This window comes from Microcaecilia unicolor, chromosome 5 (assembly GCF_901765095.1).
Source record: "Microcaecilia unicolor chromosome 5, aMicUni1.1, whole genome shotgun sequence".
NCBI classification, from domain to species: domain Eukaryota; kingdom Metazoa; phylum Chordata; class Amphibia; order Gymnophiona; family Siphonopidae; genus Microcaecilia; species Microcaecilia unicolor.
This window is the reverse complement of record NC_044035.1, coordinates 21,116,387-21,134,645: the sequence shown is the minus strand read 5'-3', so window position 1 is coordinate 21,134,645 and position 18,259 is coordinate 21,116,387. Positions and strand designations below refer to the sequence as shown.

The following is an 18,259-nucleotide window of genomic DNA, read 5'->3' as shown; positions in this document are numbered from 1 at the left end:
GGCCAGGGCCCACCCACTTAGGGCTCAGGCCCACCCAACAGTAGCACACATTTAGTGGTAGCTGGTGGGGATCCCAAGCTCCACCACCTGAAGAATTCCCCCTGATGGCAATGAAAACGCTACTCTCCACGATACTGGCACCTGCGCATGCTCAGTTTTCAGTGCATGCCTGCTTCAGTCTCCCAAAGTGGAAAGAAGCATTTTTCTGCCAGCTGACATATTTCTTTGGTGGGGGGGGGGGGGGGGGGGGGGGGGGAAGAACACTTGGTGCCCACCCACTTCTTGCCCAGGCCCACCCAAAATCTATTGTCTGGCTACGCCCCTGTTTTGCAATCTGTTCTAGTTTTTTCTGTGCTGAATATAGTGGATCTTGCTGTACCTGATGCTGCGTTTGTAGCTGTCATATTGCAGAACAGGAACGAAGCTTGATATGTTCCCAGAATGCTGAAGATCATAGACAGAAAAATTCAGGTACCTCTCTCCAGAATCTCCAATGTTCACCATCCCAGTGAGTCCTTGAAAAGAAAATTTTCTGTAAGGCACAGTGCAGAATATTCTATAATGCACAGCTATCACATATCTGTACAGGGCCGCCGAGAGACCGAGCTGCCCCCCCCCCCCCCCCCCGGATCGCTGCCACCCGGCGCAACTGGAAATATCTTGGCTGGCGGGATCCCAAGGCCCCGCCAGCAGAAGAGATTTTCTCCTCCACTCCAGCGCTGCTCTTCTTCACAGTTCTGCCGTGTGTCCTGCCCCTACAGCTGCTTTTTATCTCAGGACGCCCATGCTCGGTTTCAAAACACAGCACGCGCGCCTGAGGGGAAAAGCAGCCGCTTGGAACTTGGAAGGCAATGCGGCAGTCGACTGTGAAGAAGATCTCTTCTGCCTGCTGTATCTGCTGCTCCTCCAGGTCCTCCCCAGCCTCCAAGGGGGGCCCAGCACCGGAGATTTCGCTCTTCTGCTCCTGTCAGGATGCGATCAACCGGGTCCCATCAGGAGCAACAGAGAGAGAGAGAGACCCTGGCGCCAGGCCCCTCTTGGAGGCCTGGGCCCAGGGAATTTTGCCCCCCCTTGGTGGCCCTATATCTGTTCATAAAGGCGGTTAATAAAGCCCAATAAATAAATATCTACTCTAGAGGATGCACTGCTGGAGATATTTATTAGAGTCTTTCTGAGGTACAACCAAAGTGCTTTATGTATTATGCACCAGGGGCGTAGCTGCTATGGGGCCACGGGGCCCTGGACCCCCCTGCCGATGACCCTCTCAACCCCCCCCTCCCGCCGCCAACCCGCCGTCGCCATCTGCTACCTTTGCTGGCGGGGGAACCCAACCCCCTCCAGCCGAAGTCTTCTTCCTTCGTTTGGTTTCTGAGTCTGACGTCCTACACATAACAGTGCCACAATTTTCGGTGGGCCCGAGTGCAAGATGGGTGGGTGACCCACCTGTAGCTACGCCACTGAACTGCCGGTGGCCACACATGATCCCTTCCTGGATCAGGCCCAGCATTGAATATCTGAGTCTAATTCATTCAACCGTCAGCGGCTTTAAAATTGCTGGCCGCCGTGGGCTGAATATTAGAGAGATACATTTTTTAAATTCATCACAGCAAAAGTCTACATATGATTTTTTTTTTCTTTAAAAAAACCATCCTAGAGAACTGCTTACCAAGGAATTGAGTTTTTTTGTAGCCTCTCAGGCTATTGACAAGGGCTCTTCCATCATAGATATCTTTTCCTTCATGTAACAGCTGCTGCACTGACAAAGCATAAAGAATAGCGGAGTCGTGCAGATATGCAGCATATGGGCTCACCTGAAGAAGCATAAATGAGAAGTTTAGCGTATAGAATGACAGAAGATTTTAAAAATTACCCTAAAGCCCTTCTTCTAATCTGCACAATTTACTTCCAGGTGTGAACTATAGACACTAGTTGATCTCTGAGGGGATTCTTTTACTAAGGTGCGTGTTTTGGAGGTGCGCTGGTCCATTTCCCGAGCGCGCCTGGAAAAAAGAGGTTTTTTTTTTTTTTAACGTGCCGGAAAATGGACGTGTGGCCAAATGAAAACCAGTGAGCATCCATTTTCGGCCTGAGACCTTTACGCCACCCACTGACTTAGCGGTAAGGTCTCACGCGCTAACTGGGTGGTTAAGCGTGCAGCACGTGCCAACTGCTGATTACCGCCAGGTAACGGCCCCGCAGTAGAAAATATTTTCTACCGCGTGTTTTTTTTAAAGTTTAATTTCTATTATTGGTTTTCTATACAATGCAATATAAGCAAGAGCTCACAACATAACAACAAGCAACATTTTACAAATCATGGCAATACTGGAGTTCGCACTGAAGAAGTAACTATCCACATCTAGAATCACATTAAGGAAAAGGGGGAGGGCTGGAGGATACAAATCAAGATATAAAGCTTGCATAGGACACAAAATTAATCAAACTTAGTGCTTATCGCTGTACCGAATCAAAATAAGATACAAGTGGTAGCCATTTTTCCCTATAGGAAGCGAAGCGAAAAGACTTCTTCGCAAGAAGTAACTCTAATTTGTACATTTGGAGCAACAAGTTCCACCATTCCTGATAGGTGGCCTGATGTAAGGACTTTCAGTGAGAGAAGATTACCTTCAATGCTAAAGATACCATGGCACTAACTAGGGGGTAGCAGACTCTTGAAGTACTGATCCCTGAGAATCACAAATTGATAAGTGATTGAGCCAGGAAGGTGAAAAATGTCTACCAGTTATGACCAGATTTTTAGCCAGAACTTACGAAGGCACACACAATCAAAGATAAGATGCTTTAAAGTACCCATTTGAGACTGGCAAGATCAACAGACAGTAGAGTTAGAGGGATCAATGACATGCAACCTATATGGCGTGTTTTGGGTGTGCGCCTAAAATGGAATTACTGCCCAGGGCACGCGGTAACCGGGTGTTAGTGCCAATTTGACGCATGTTGGATGCGTCTAGGCACCTACACGCCTTAGGAAAAGGGCCCCTAAGTTTCCTCTAACTTCTTGCAACTAGGTACCCTCCGAGCCTATTCCAGACTTTCTTGAATTTTGTTACCGTTTGGGTCTCTACCACCACCACCACTCTTCCATGAATCCACGATCCTTTCTGTGAAGAAATATCTTTTGTTACTCCTCAATCTGTAATCTCTGAGCACCTCCCTTTATAGAACTCCCTTTGTACTGAAAAATGTTTCTTTCTAGTGCTTGCTTTATATTTTTGAGGTATTTTGCTATTTTTATAACATCTACTTTGGCCAGATATTAAAAATCGAAAACCCATCAAGGCCCCTAAGATCTCCTTGCTCACTGTACTAAGAAGGGGGTCACATGACTGATGGTGGATTACAAACAGGAACTGGAGGGGAGAGTTGCTTCCTGTTGTGACTGTAGCTACAGTTGGTAACTATGGGGGCAGTTCTATAAAGATGTGCTTAGTTGACCAAAATACTGGTATAGCCCTATAGTCACGTGAAAAATGTTATAAAGAAGATGTTCCATGCAATGTGGAGGCTTCATAGAGTGAAACCTTTTTTCCCAAGGGAGGTATTCCGTAATTTGGTGCAATCATTGGTATTAAGCCATTTGGACTATTGCAATTCCATCTACGCAGGATGCAAAGCACAAATTATTAAGAAACTCCAGACTACCCAGAACACTGCAGCCAGACTCATATTCAGAAAAGCGAAATATGACAGCGCCAAACCCCTCAGAAAAAAATTACATTGGCTCCCACTAAAAGATCGAATTACATTCAAAATCTGCACCTTAGTTCATGTGAAAGTCATTCTTGGAGAGGCCCCATCAGATATGTCAGATCTAGTAGATTTACCAGCAAGAAATACAAAAACTTCATCACGCACTTTCTTAAACCGCCACTATCCCAATTACAGAGGACTTAAATACAAAGCATTACATGCATCCAGCTTCTCCTACATCTGCACGCAAAAATGGAATGCATTACCAAATGCCATAAAAACAACGCATGATCTAATAACTTTCCGGAAACTGTTGAAGACCAATCTGTTTAAAGAGTCTTATGAAATGAATCCTTCATAAAAGACTTAACTTCAAAACTACATCAGAACAAACCAATTTTGAACTCTGATTATTACTTTACTTTAAGCAAATTATTATTATTGTATGTTATACCTTGTCCTTGATCTCATATGCCTGATATGAATTATTTATTTATTTACTCCATATTTTTCTGTTATTTTCTATGTACCTTAATTGTATTAATAATCTGAATTTCTCATCCCGTTAATGGCGATCGCCAGTACGGCAAATGTAAGCCACATTGAGCCTGCAAATAGGTGGGAAAATGTGGGATATAAATGCAGCAAATAAATAAATATAAATGCCAATATCCGGCTATGTGCTATTCTATAAAACGGCACTTAAATGCAAGGGCAGATAGTTTGAAAATGGGCATACACAAGGGTGGCGTTACAAGGACAAGTCCTCTATAATGAAGGAGAAAATAGCAAATCAATAAGTATAACCCTATAAAATATCAACTACATACCCCCCTAATAAATCTATTAATACTTAATAATTTATTTATTTATTTATTTAACACATTTATATCCCACATTTTCCCACTTAGTTGCAGGCTCAATGTGACTTACACAATACCGTAGCGGTAGGCTCCGGTTCAATAATATAAATACATAGTAAATTCATAGGCATGTAAGAACATTAGTATAAGGCAACAAAGAGATAATGAAGGGATGGTGATAGAAGTCTAGTACAGTCCATATTGTCCTGTGTCGCAGGAAGTAGAGGATTAGTTTGGGTCTTGGGGGTAGGCCTTCTTAAACAAGTTGGTTTTCAGTAATTTCCTGAAGTTAAGATGGTTGTGGATAGATCTCACGGTTTTGGGCAAAGCGTTCCACAATTGTGTACTTATGTAAGTTGATTTGTATCTAAGTCCATTGCAGTCTGGATAATGCAGATTTAAATAAGTTCGGGATAGGCTGATACTGTTTCTGGGTGGAAGTTTTATGAGGTCCAACATGTATCCAGGAACTTCACCGTAAATAATCCTGTGGACAAGAGTGCAAACCTTGAAGGCAATACGTTCTTTGGTGGGAAGCCAATGCAGTTTTTCGCGAAGGGGTTTGGCACTTTCAAATTTTGGTTTTCCGAATATCAGTCTGGCTGCTGTATTCTGTGCGGTCTGAAGTTTCTTTGTTAGCCGTTCTTTACAACCTGCATAGATTCTATTGCAGTAATCTAACTGGCTTAGTACCATTGATTGTATTAGATTGCGAAATACATCTTGTGGAAAGAAATGTTTTATACGTTTAAGTTTCCACATTGAGTTCAACATTTTCTTTGTAGTGGAATTTACTTGACTTTCAAGTGTCAGAAATGATGGTTACACATTGATTTACTTATAGAAAATCTTGAAAAGGTAGGTCTTCAGTTCTTTTCTGAACTAATGATAATTAGTAATGCTTCTTGTGCATTATATCCTTGGTTTATAAAACTGGGTTTTGGATGCCTGGTTTTCAGGCTTCCAAAACAAGAATAGAGTTTCTAAAACAACCACCATAGGCGTTAGTGCAGTTGTGGACACTTACAACTGCTCCCGGACAGGTGTAAATATTCATACATAAAGTTCACATGTATTGATTAAAGTATTCTAAATCAATGTGTTTGCTTGTGAACTCTGCCCTCGCCCCATCCAGACTGTGCCCCCGTCAATGCCTACCGGCAAAGTATACAATTTCTTAACAAGGCACTATATTTAATCCAGTCATTATTTTGTAAAAGGCATTTTACTCCTGTAAATTACCCCACAGAGGGTAAGCAGGTCACCTAGGTTTAAAGGTCAAGAAGGTACCTATTTGTATCCTATTTTATAAAGGCTCCTGTCTAGACTGAACCTGCGGACATTTACACATACTTGGGAGTAGGCATAAATAGAAACAGAGAAAATGGAGGCAGATAAATACTATGGACTCCTTTTACAAAGCTGTACTAGCAATTCTGATCTACCCGTACTTGGAATGGGTCATACTTAGAAGTAGGAACAAAAGAGAGACCTTTAAATAATACTGCAATTTCATCATTAGTATTACCTAAAGGTTTCTCTTTTGTTCCTTCTTCCAAGCATGACCTATTCCAGTTACGAGTAGATCTAGCAAAACTGTTTTGCCTCAACATGTTAAATTGATCGTAGACACCCAAGTTCCTTTATAGACTAGGCTTCTCCCATACACTCTCAGAGTACCTAAACGAAGGTGCCCAGTTGGAATGTTTTCCCTCAATGGTCAGTGGTTGTCATAATATTTTATCTCAGAGTTGAGTTGGAGTCATGAGAACCTCGTGGACAGTCTATAGTTCCACATTTAGTTGACACTGATAAACGAGGTCCTATTCTAATCAGCTGCTAGAAAGAATTTTTGGATGGGGTGGAGCAAAAATACCTCCACTTTTTCATCCAGCTTCCATTGATGGGAATGAGAGATCGGTGTGCACCATTAGACAGACATGGCTGTAGGTGACCCATCCTATGCATCTGATTTTCTATCCCAGTTCGTCTTTACAAGAATACGCTGCATGTGACTATAGCCTGCAACTCTGTGAAGTTATTTTTCTATCATAAGCCTTACCCAGGAATCGGGAAGGGAGAGAGTGCATAAGCGAGTTATTGTCACCTTCAAAAAGAAGATTCAGCCCAGGATCCTTAACACGGATAAAACAAAGGTCTCACAATAACAGTTAGGAATTATGTTAAGAATCATTGGATAACTTATGTATATGGTTAAAGTTTCACAGTTTGGAATACTGAAAAAGTGTCATGTCAATCAGTATGATTTAGGTGAGATGAAGAATTTGGGAAATCAATATTTGCTAATTAAGATGACAGTGAAGCTTGTGCGGTTCAGTCTCCAATCTCCGGAGACGGAACAAACCATTAATTCCCTCACCCCCAGAGACTGAAGTAGTAAAGGCAGACAGTCCTAAGAGGGGAAGAGCCAAGGGGAGTAATAAGAAAGCTTTTGGCATCTGCCAGTTCCACACAAGGGTGCCAGCCTCAGAGCCAGAGATCTCAGGGATAGTGGCTTTGAAACAGATCTGATTAAATGTCATTAGAATTTAGAGGAGCCGACTCACAATTTTTCCCCAAAGTATAACACAACACTTTGTCCTGTCAGCTGATGGGTTCACTGACTAAAAATGGGTCACAAATGCTGGTCAGCTGACAACCCAGCATTACCCCCGTCTGTCCTCTCTTTCGAGAGAATAAGTACATGTTTAAATGCATGATGAGATCCCTAAGCATTACAGGTTTTTATTATTATTATCATGGCTTCACGCAGCCTGCCAAATGCTCATGGCAGGGTTTGGCACTCTAAATATCGAATCTTCCCCAAGAAGCTAGGATATTCAGAGGTATCAGCACAGGGTGTGGGCAATTCCAAGCAGTGCAGCCTTCTGCAGTTGACAGATGGTGGCTTTGTCAATGCCCAGTGTGTTCAGATGTTGTTCCAGGTCTTTCAATGTTGCTCCAAGGGCACCAATTACTCCATGACCACTGTTATTATTTTATTAATTGTTTATGAAATACACACCTGATTTGTGCATGCTGTGCAGAGGCATAGGGCTAATTTTGGTAAATGGTGCCCAAATTTGGGTGATGACAAAAATGAGCTATTTCATTAATGGCACTCTGAGTTGGTCATCATTTATAGAACAGCACTTAGCACTGGGATCTGTACCTAAGTGTGAGGATTTGCACCAGCTGAAACCTAGTGTAAAGCCTTGCACCTAAATTAGGCAACAGATCTGAGCGCAAATTATAGGAATCCCCCTGACCTACCCAAGCCCCTCCCAGGGCCTTGTCCCCTTTTCAGATTGGTGCTTAAAATTTTACACGTGTATCTTTATAAAATACTGACTGTGAAGATGCGTGCGTAAATGCAAATTGTTGCCAATTAGCACTAATAATTGATTAGCTGACAATTATTGGCACTAATGGACTCGTTATTCAATTAAATTGTACTTGCAAATTGGGTGCAAAAGTTTGCGCACTATTTATAGAATTTGGGAGATAGGAGTGATTCTATAAGGAGCCACCAAGTTTTAGACAGCAAGAACGCATGTATTCTAGTCAATGACGTGTGTGTGAACATATTTGCAAGTACGTGAGCAGTCTCTGGCTCAACAGTATTCTGCAAAACCACACCTAGATGCGATAGCACGTACTTTGTGAGTGCATATTCACTTGGGAGGAGTTTGAATGGAGCATGTGCTTTGCACGTAGATCGTAATATCTTGCAATCTATTGTTGATTCAATCTAGAATTCAGAATGAATGAGACTGTTGGGCAGACTGAATGAACCGTTCAGATCTTTATCTACCGTCACTTTCTATGCACTGTCTTGTCCACTCTAGGCAGGAGCATTTACACCAGTTCTAAGGCTGGTCTTGGTGTTCACATCTTGAATTTACAACAGCAGAAGAGAGGGTCAAAGTACACACAGCAACAGAAATACAAAAAAAGCACCAAGGGTCATTCAAGCATGGGATAGTCAAGAGTTTTATTTATTTATTTGTTGCATTTGTATCCCACATTTTCCCACCTATTTGCAGGCTCAATGTGGCTTACATAGTACCGTCAAGGCGTTTGCCCAGTTGGTTGATAGCAGATACAAGGTTGTATAGTGATCGAATGAGGTATATGTGGAGGGTCGGAAGGGATGAAGATCGTGTGTTGTCCAGTACGATCATTAGGCATGCTGTGTTTCTGGGTGAAGAGGTTTACGTAAGATCGTTGGGGTAGGTCTTTTTGAAGAGGTTGGTTTTTAGTGATTTCCTGAAGTTCAGGTGATCATGTATTGTTTTCACAGCTTTTGGGAGGCCATTCCATAGTTGTGCGCTTATGTAGGAGAAGCCGGAGGCGTAAGTTGTTTTGTATTTCAGGCCTTTGCAATTTGGGTAGTGTAGGTTTAGGTATGATCTTGACGTCCTGACTCTGTTTCTTATTGGTAGATCTATGAGGTCTATCATGTATCCTGGGACTACGCCATATATAATTTTGTGGACTAAAGTTCTTTATTAGACCCAACATGGGCCATGTCTTGGCATCAAATGCCTGAGTTAGGGGTCTGATTAATGAAAACAAATAAAGCAAAATACATATACCCCCAAACTCTATATAGTACGACTTGAGCTGCGTGCTCAAATCTAGGCATATTCTGATTTGCACATGCAACTCAATTGGTTAACAAGCCAATCAGTGCCGATTATTGGATGTTAACAAGCAATTATCGGCACTAATTGTCACTAATTAGAATTTATGCGAACTACTCACTAAGTGCCAAATTCTATAAATGGCACCTTAAAAATTGGCGCTGAAAAACAATGTGGGTAGTGTGATTCTATAAACTACGCCTAAAGTTAGGCATACTTTATAGAATATGCCTATGCACTGTTCTTCTGACTAAAATTCAGGCGCACTCATTTAAACCAGGCCTAAATACCTGTGTCTACATTAGGCGCAGATCGGGTGTATTCCATAATAGTGCACATAGTTTTTTGAAATGCCCCAAAAATGCCCATTCCATGCCATTGGCCATGCTCTCTTTTTGACTGTGTGTATTAAAATATACGTGCACCGCGTTGTACAATACATCTAGAAAGTTGTGCGTATAAATTCTAATTAAAGCCAATTAGTGCCACTAATTGGTTGTTAAATACCAACATATCGACATTGATTGTCTTGTTAGTCAATTAAGTTGTGTGCACAATTGGGCCATGCGGCCAAATTAGTACGCACAACTTAAGGCGCCATATATAGAATTTGGGGGTACAGCAATCCGTGTAAGTTCTACTACATGAATCTCATAAGGGGGCATGTCCATGGGAGGAGCATGGGCAGGTCATGGGCATTCCTAAAATTTATGCGCAGTGTTACAGAATAACCTGTTCAACTCCTAAAGTTAGGGGTGGGCAATTTCATTGGTGTAAAAGTCTGTCCCTAAATTTTAGTCGCATGGATGGAGCTACGTGTATTCTGTAAACTGCACCTAACTTTAGGTACGGTTTATAAAATATGCGTAGCCGCGTTTTCCATCTGCGCTGATTTTTTCAGTTCCAAATATAGAATTTGGCACATAGAGAGGGGCATAATCGAACGGGGCGCCCAAGTTTTCCTGAGGACATCCTCGCAGGACGTCCCCGCAAAGGGGCGGGGAAACCTGTATTATCGAAACAAGTATATGGCATAACCTAGACCAATCCACAACAAGGAATAGAAAGTCCTGATACTACTAAACAAAATAATCTCTGTAGTCTAAGTAGCAAAGTACTTTAACAAAATTATAGTCCTGTGAAGTGCAATAGAACCTTGATAGGAAAAAGGGAAAAATCCTCTGAATCCAACCCAACCTCCAACCAAAATCAATGTTTTCAAAAACAAAGGTTGAGGAAAATATATGGGTTATTTCTCTTCATTGGCATAAAAAAAACCCTTAATTCTTTGGTTCAAAATTGCTAAACATCACAGAACTGGCAATTAATGGATCCACAAAAAGAAGTAAAGAAACTACTTAACTTGAACTTAAAAGTGCAGGTCACCAAAAACGTGTGTGTGGTTGGTCAATCACACCGACGATCTTTGATCGGACATGGTTTAAAATTACTGGTCATACACACCTTGAGACAGCTACCAGCAGCGAAACTCTGGCCATAGTCGATGTGATTGACTGACCACACACACGTTTTTGGTCACCTGCACTTTGAAGTTCAAGTTAAGTAGTTGGATCATATGTGTGGAGTCCCGGACGTACGAGGGAATCTAAGGTATATAGGGTTTGAGAAAAAAGTCCACAAAGACTGAGAGTGGCTCTAGAATCGAGCCGTTGGCAGAGATAATTGGTCTGCCTGGTGGGTTGGTGAGAGATTTATGTATCTTAGGTAGCTTATAAATAGTTGGTGTTATGGGCTGTTGTACATGGAGGTATTGACACTCCTGTGTTAGAAAACCAGCTTTTGAGGATAATTCAATAATACTATTGATTTCTTGTTGCAAACGGATGGTAGGATCTGATAGCAATCGTGAGTAGTAGTTGGTATCATCTAGTTGCTTTAGGACCTCAGCAACATATGCCTCCCTGTCCAGTATGACTATTCCTCCCCCTTTGTCGGCAGGTTTTATGACGGATCTTGTCATTCTGAGATAGAGAGCGGACTGCTTCAATTTCTTCCTTGGTCATGTTGAAAAAGCGATGTTTCTGCTTCTGTTAAATTTTCTCAAGATCATTTATAACGCAAAATAAAGCCGACAGATGTAAATTCTCAACAACAACATAATTCAGTCACTAAACTGAAAATAAAATCATTGGTGACTTTATTATTCCAATCATCTTCTTTCCCATCTTTGATTCTGCTTTCCTCTGTGTGTGCTCCTAACTCTGTTTCCAAGGTCTCCTTTCCATTTGCTATTTCTTTTTTCACCTCTTGCCTTATATCTGTTTGGCGTTGATCTTTCGCATTCAGCTTTTTTCTGTTTCTCTGCCTCCTTCTCAAATCTATTTTGTTTTCCCTCTCTCTTCCCTTCATATGCAGCCTGTCTCTCCTCTTCCCTACATGTGCAGCCTGTCTCCCCTCTTGTCTACCCTCTTCCCTTCCCTTTGTTTGCAACATTTCACTCATTTTCCTCTGTGGTATCATCTCTCCTCCTCCTTCCTTCTCCACAGGTCCAACATCTTTCCCTCATTCTCAACCCCCCAGCTCCAGCATCTCCCCTCATTCTCAAATCTTTAAGGTACACCAGAAAGGGATGGGGTTCAGACACAGGAGGTCAAATGCCAGGATGCTGTGGAGGAAAAAGGGGAGAGAGCAGTATGTGGCCGCTTCTGGGTGGGCCTGTGCCTACCCATAGCTACACCTTCCAACTTGTCTTTGAGGTTGCCAATAAAAGGCCCTGCAGCTTCCCTTCTCCAATGTCCTGCCCCCCCCCCCCTTCTGACCCAATTTCCTGCTTATTCTGGCAGGGTGCAGTCAATCGAGGGAGAGAACAAGGAGGTTCAATGTCATTAAACCACCTTAGGAGAGAAGTTCTGTCAGAGGGTGGGATGCAGGAGAAGGAAAACCACAGGGGACCTCAGGCACGAGTTCGAAGGCAGGAGGGGGAGGGGCAGTTTGAGATTGAGGGGGAGAGGTGCTGGTTCGTGGACAGGGAGGAGAGGGAGAGAGACAGCAAACCACGGGGAGGGGACTGGTTCCCAAATGCATGTGAATGGTGCTTGGCATGTGAGGACAGCTGAATCCATGTTGACTTGATGAAGGATTCCTGTGGCACAGCTGGGGAGCAGCCGCAGCAAACCAGTTGAAAAACATTGTGTTAGTGGATAAAAATAAGGGAAACTTTTTCACATCAGTCAGATTGTAGTCAAACGTAACAGAAACCATGGAAAACTAAAAAATATTTTTTTGTTGTATAGTTATGCTCATATCATTTTTATTAGAGCTTGGGTTGAGGTAAATAACAATACAAATTAATATTCACATGTAGTGTTACATGGGGCCTTTTTAGTAAGCTGCGGTGCTTAAGTGCGTCATTCCTTTTTTACTGCGTGGGTAAAATGGTCGATTTTTCTGTTTACAGCATTAATGGCCACGCCCTACATTTCCCATTAGTGCATGATCATTAACTCTTGGCTTACCGACACCTATTTTGTAGGTGGTAAGAGCTCACATGCTAACCACACGCTAATCGGTTAGCACATAGCAATGAAGCTATTCTGATTAGTACAAAACACGCCTACTCTCTGCCCCAACCCAGCACTAAAATATACATTTTATTTGTTAGCGTGTGGGTAGCGCATGCACATGGAAAAATTAGCGTGTTAGTGCTTACTACAGCTTAGTAAAAAAAAGACCCCGTAGTTACCCAGAGCCCCTGTTTCAAAGTAGAGGTACCCACCTGCTCCTTTGAAGAGATTGAACTGTTAAAGGGATGCGCCTTCAATTTTTCATAGACCTGCTCCATAAAGTCCATGTAGGTAGATTTTCCATAGTCGCTAAGAGCTATCACAAACACACACTCATAGGCTTCCACGGTGCTGTTCATCGTCCAGAAATTATCCTGTGAAATGGAAGGATGGATACATTAACATAGAAACATGACGGCAGATAAAGGCCATATGACCCATCCAGTCTGCCCATCCTCTGGAACCCCTAATTCTTCCTGTTCCTAAGCTATCCCACATGCTTATCCCATGCCTTTTTAAATTCTGGAACAGTCCTTGACTCCACCACCTCCACCGGGAGGCCATTCCACGCCTCCACCACCCTTTCTGTGAAATAATACTTCCTTAGGTTATTCCTAAGCCTATTCCCATTATGACATCACAATATGAGCTCTGGTTACCAGAGACTGAAACTGTTCACACTAAGGGGGGAAAGTAAGCCAAGAATAGGACAATTGAGCCATTGTGACATCACTAATGAGGTTGGCTCTTAGGCATTGGTGGAATGAGGCATTATGACATCACAATATCAGCTCTGGTTAACAGAGACTGAAACACTCTAAGGGGGGAAAGTAAGCCAAGAATAGGACAATTGAGCCATTGTGACATCACTGATGAGGTTGGCTCTTAGGCATTGGTGGAATAGAAACATGACTGCAGATAAAGGCCATATGACCCATCCAGTCTGCCCATCCTCTGGAACCCCTAATTCTTCCTGTTCCTAAGCTATCCCACATGCTTATCCCATGCCTTTTTAAATTCTGGAACAGTCCTTGACTCCACCACCTCCACCGGGAGGCCATTCCACGCCTCCACCACCCTTTCTGTGAAATAATACTTCCTTAGGTTATTCCTAAGCCTATTCCCATTATGACATCACAATATGAGCTCTGGTTACCAGAGACTGAAACTGTTCACACTAAGGGGGGAAAGTAAGCCAAGAATAGGACAATTGAGCCATTGTGACATCACTGATGAGGTTGGCTCTTAGGCATTGGTGGAATAGAAACATGACTGCAGATAAAGGCCATATGACCCATCCAGTCTGCCCATCCTCTGTAACCCCTAATTCTTCCTGTTCCTAAGCGATCCCACATGCTTATCCCATGCCTTTTAAATTCTGGAACAGTCCTCGACTCCACCACCTCCACCGGGAGGCCATTCCACGCCTCCACCACCCTTTCTGTGAAATAATACTTCCTTAGGTTACTTCTAAGCCTGTTCCCTCTTAACTTTGTCATATGCCCCCTCATTCCAGAGCTCTCCTTCATTTGAAAAAGGCTCTCTTCCTGTACATAAATGCCCTTGAGATATTTAAGCGTTTCTATCATGTCTCCTCTCTCCCTTCTCTCTTCCAGCGTATACATGTTGAGGTTCATAAGCCTGTCCCTATAATTTTTGTATTCAAGACCACTTACTAATTTCGTAGCCGCCCTCTGGAACAACTCCATCCTGTTTATATCTTTCCGTAGGTGCGGTCTCCAGAACTGCACGCAGCACTCCAAATGGGACCTCACCAGAGACTTATACAACGGCACTATCACCTCCTTTTTCTTGCTGGCCATGCCTCTCTTTATGCACCCAAGCATCCTTCTGGCTTTGGCCATTGCTTTTTCTACCTGTTTGAAAGCTTTAAGGTCGTCCGACACAATCACCCCCAAGTCCCGCTCTTCCTTCGCACACTGAAGCACTACACCCCCTATACTGTACAGTTTCCTCGGATTTTTGCGACCCAAGTGAATGACCCTGCATTTTTTGGGATTAAACCTTAGTTGCCAAATATCGGTCCATTCCTCCAGCTTCGCTAGGTCCTTCCTCATGTCATTCACACCCTCCAGGGTGTCCATTAAGGAATCCATCATCCTTTTCTTATGTTATAATTTCAGAATTTCCCCCAAATTATATTTCAGCAGAAACATATACAGGAAATCCCTTTTATACACAAAATAAAAGTTCATAGCCCATGTCAAACAGAATAAAAAGAGAGAAAAACAAAGGGGCCTTTTTACTAAGCTGCAGTAAAAGGAGACCTGCGCTAGCGTCAGCGTATATTTTTGACGCGCTGAGGTTCCTTTTTACCACTGCGGGTAAAAGGCTGCCCAATTTGATGAGAAGGAATGGCCATGTGGCCAGTGAACCACTTACCGCACGGCCATTGCGGTGGGGAGCCCTTACTGCCACCCATTCAGATGGCGGTAGGAGCTTGCACGCTAACCCAGCAGTAAATGGGCAGTGCCAATTACCGCCAGTTGAATTCCGGTGCTACAAAAAATCAAAAACATTCCTGTAGCAGCCAGGGGCGTAGCCAGACTTCGGCGGGAGGGGGGTCCAGAGTCCGAGATGAGGGGGCATATTTTAGCCCCCCCCCCCCCCCCGGCACCGCCACCCCCCCCCCCCCCGCCATTGCTGACCCGCCACCGCCACCACCAACAACTTTGACGACCCCTGCCGACGACCCTCTCGACCCCCCTCCCGCCGCCAACTCTCCCCCGCCGCCGTCGCCTACCTTTGCTAGCGGGGGACCCCAATCCCCACCAGCCGAGGTCCTCTACTTCCCGCGAAGGCTTCGTTCTGTTTCTGATGTCCTGTGCCTTGTACGTGCAGGACGTCAGACTCGCAGAAACAGAACGAAGCCTTGCAGATCAGCCAGGCTTCATTCTGTTTCTGTGAGTCTGACGTCCTGCATGTCAGAAACAGAACGAAAACAAAACCTTCGTGGGAAGAAGAGGACCTCGGCTGGCGGGGATTGGGGTCCCCCGCCAGCAAAGGTAGCCCACGGCGGCAGCGGGGGAGGGTTGGCAGTGGGAGGGGGGTCAAGAGGGTCATCGGGAGGGGGTCCAGGGCCAAATCTATGGGGGCCCAGGCCCCCGTGGCCCCACGTAGCTATGCCACTGGTAGCAGCGGAAAGAGCGGGAACTACCGCTGGGCTCCTGCAGTAGCCTGTCAGTAGTTCTGGACTGGCATGCAGCAACAGGCTTGCCGTGCACCATCCCTTCAGTTAAAGGGCCCCAAATACAACAAAAGGAAGGTAACAATAAATCTTCCCCCCAACCCCACTAAACATCTTGAGAGGTCACATTTTGATTCTGCTGTAGAAAAAATGTCTCTAGATGTACCAGATCAGAATATACATATCTATTCCCCTGGAAAATGTTAAGAAACTTGCAGAGGAAAAAAAAAAAAGCCAGGCTTGACGAGCATTTCACCGGCTTTACTTGGTCCCTTATTTTTCACAACCAAGCTTCAAAAAGGGGCCCCAACTGACCAAATGACCACCGGAGGGAATCGGAGATGACCTCCCCTTACTCCCCCAGTGGTCACCAACCCCCTCCCACCCAAAAAATGTAAAAAAAAAAACTTTTTTGCCAGCCTCTATGCAGCCTCAAATGTCATACCCAGCTCCCAGATGCAGGTCCCTGGAGCAGTTTTTAGTGGGTGCAGTACACTTCAGGCAGGTGGATCCAGGCCCATCCCCCCCTACCTGTTACACTTGTGGTGGTAAATAGGAGCCCTCCAAAACTCACTGTACCCACATGTAGGTGCCCCACTTCACCCCTTAAGGCTATGGTGATGGTGTAGAGTTGTGGGGAGTGGGTTTTGGGGTGGATTTGGGGGGGCTAAACAACCAAGTGGAGGGAGCTATGCACCTGGGAGATATTTTTTTTTTTTTAATTTTTAGAAGTGCCCCCTAGGGTGCCCGATTGGTTTCCTGGCATGTGACGGGGGCCAGTGCACTACAAATGTTGGCTGCTCCCACGACCAAATGCCTTGGATTTTGCCGGGTTTGAGATCGCCGGCATTATTTTCCATCTCAACCGAGGCGAACTCTGACATTTGGCCAGGCCCAACCGTATTAGCGAAGAAAAAGGTGGCCAGCCATCTTTTTCGAAAATACGGTTAGCTCCGCCTGCTTGCAGCGCCGGCCCCGGAGATGGCTGGCCAGCTATTTGCCTGGCGCCTTTCGATTATGCCCCTCCACGTGTGCCCAACGCATGTCAATTTTGAGTTACTGCCCGGCTACCAAGTGGCCCTTATGGTAATTTCATTTTTGACGTGCATCTGCTACGTGCGCTGGCAAATATTTTATGTTCTGCGCGCGGGCAGTAATCGGCATTTTATATGTGTAGACCATTACTGTCCGGTTACCGGGTGAGACTTTACCGCTAGGTCAATGGCTGGCGGTAAGGTCTCAGACCCAAAATGAACACACGGCAATTTTCATTTTGGAGCACGCCCATTTACAGCAAAAAACGTTTTAAAGGCATTTTTACAGACGCGCTGAAAAATGATTCTGCGCACGCCCAAAACACGCGTCTACACTAGCGCAGGCCATTTTTCAGCGCAGCTTTGTAAATAGGCCTCTTAAATAACCGTCCACTTCTCGCAGATCTCATGGAATTCAGTTCTGCAGGGTTGAACACAAATTGTGAAAATGTTTTTTTCTGTGGTCCTCACCAACTGCGCATCTTTGGAGCCCAGTATTCACATTAATAACTTTATTAAGCCTTGAAGAAACATTGCGCATGGTAACATGATCCAATCCAACAATATAACGAGACAGGTCAGTCATTCCATTAAAACAGTTACCTCAGTACTTTCTGACAGTTTATACTTTACCAGTACTCCTCCAAGGGCAAGTGTTAAAATCATCTTCTCACCCCTGTGCCTAGTAGGCATTAGCTGAAGAAATAAACTTTACGTACCATGTAGCCAACAGACTCAAATTGCTGCAGGATGAAGAATACATATTTCCCATCCATCATTCCTAGCTGCTGAGCTTCCTGCAGCACTGACCTGACTTCCTTAGTGTTGCAGACAAGGATAACAACTGGAAATAAAGAAGTCAGAATTACAATGAGTGTGTTGATACATCTAAATAAGGTAGAAATGTGTTCAGTTTTCATAGAAACAGAGACAATGTTTGTAGATAAAGACATATGGACGATCAGTTTCGTAGAGACCTTTCTCTTCCTCTGACTTGCCCCTGTGGGGTTCGGCAAAGTTCTGTCCTGGTACCCTTTCTTTCTTAGTCCATTTACCCCTCTCATACAAGATCACAATATTGGTACGTTCCATTATGCTAATGGAATTTTATTGATCACCCATTATGACCCGTCTCAGGTTGATCTCACCAACTTTCAAATCTGTCTTGACGCCATGGCTACTTGGCCGATGGAAAATTGATTGTTACTCAGCTCTTCCAAAACAGTAGCTCTTTGGCTTACAGGTAGACCCTGTAGTCCCACGAAGGTCCCTA

General features: G+C 44.1%; 1 protein-coding gene across 1 annotated transcript in view; it reads right to left on the bottom strand.

The window, feature by feature from the left end:
• Positions 1-18,259, bottom strand: part of LOC115471045 (guanylate cyclase 2G-like) — a 108,471-nt gene that overhangs the window by 76,507 nt on the left and 13,705 nt on the right. The window contains exons 3-6 of the mRNA XM_030204713.1: positions 17,706-17,830; positions 12,957-13,118; positions 1,667-1,811; positions 380-515 (exon numbers count right to left, since the gene is read on the bottom strand). Of these exons, the coding sequence (XP_030060573.1) occupies positions 380-515; positions 1,667-1,811; positions 12,957-13,118; positions 17,706-17,830 (568 nt within the window). The remainder of the gene's footprint in view (positions 1-379; positions 516-1,666; positions 1,812-12,956; positions 13,119-17,705; positions 17,831-18,259) is intronic.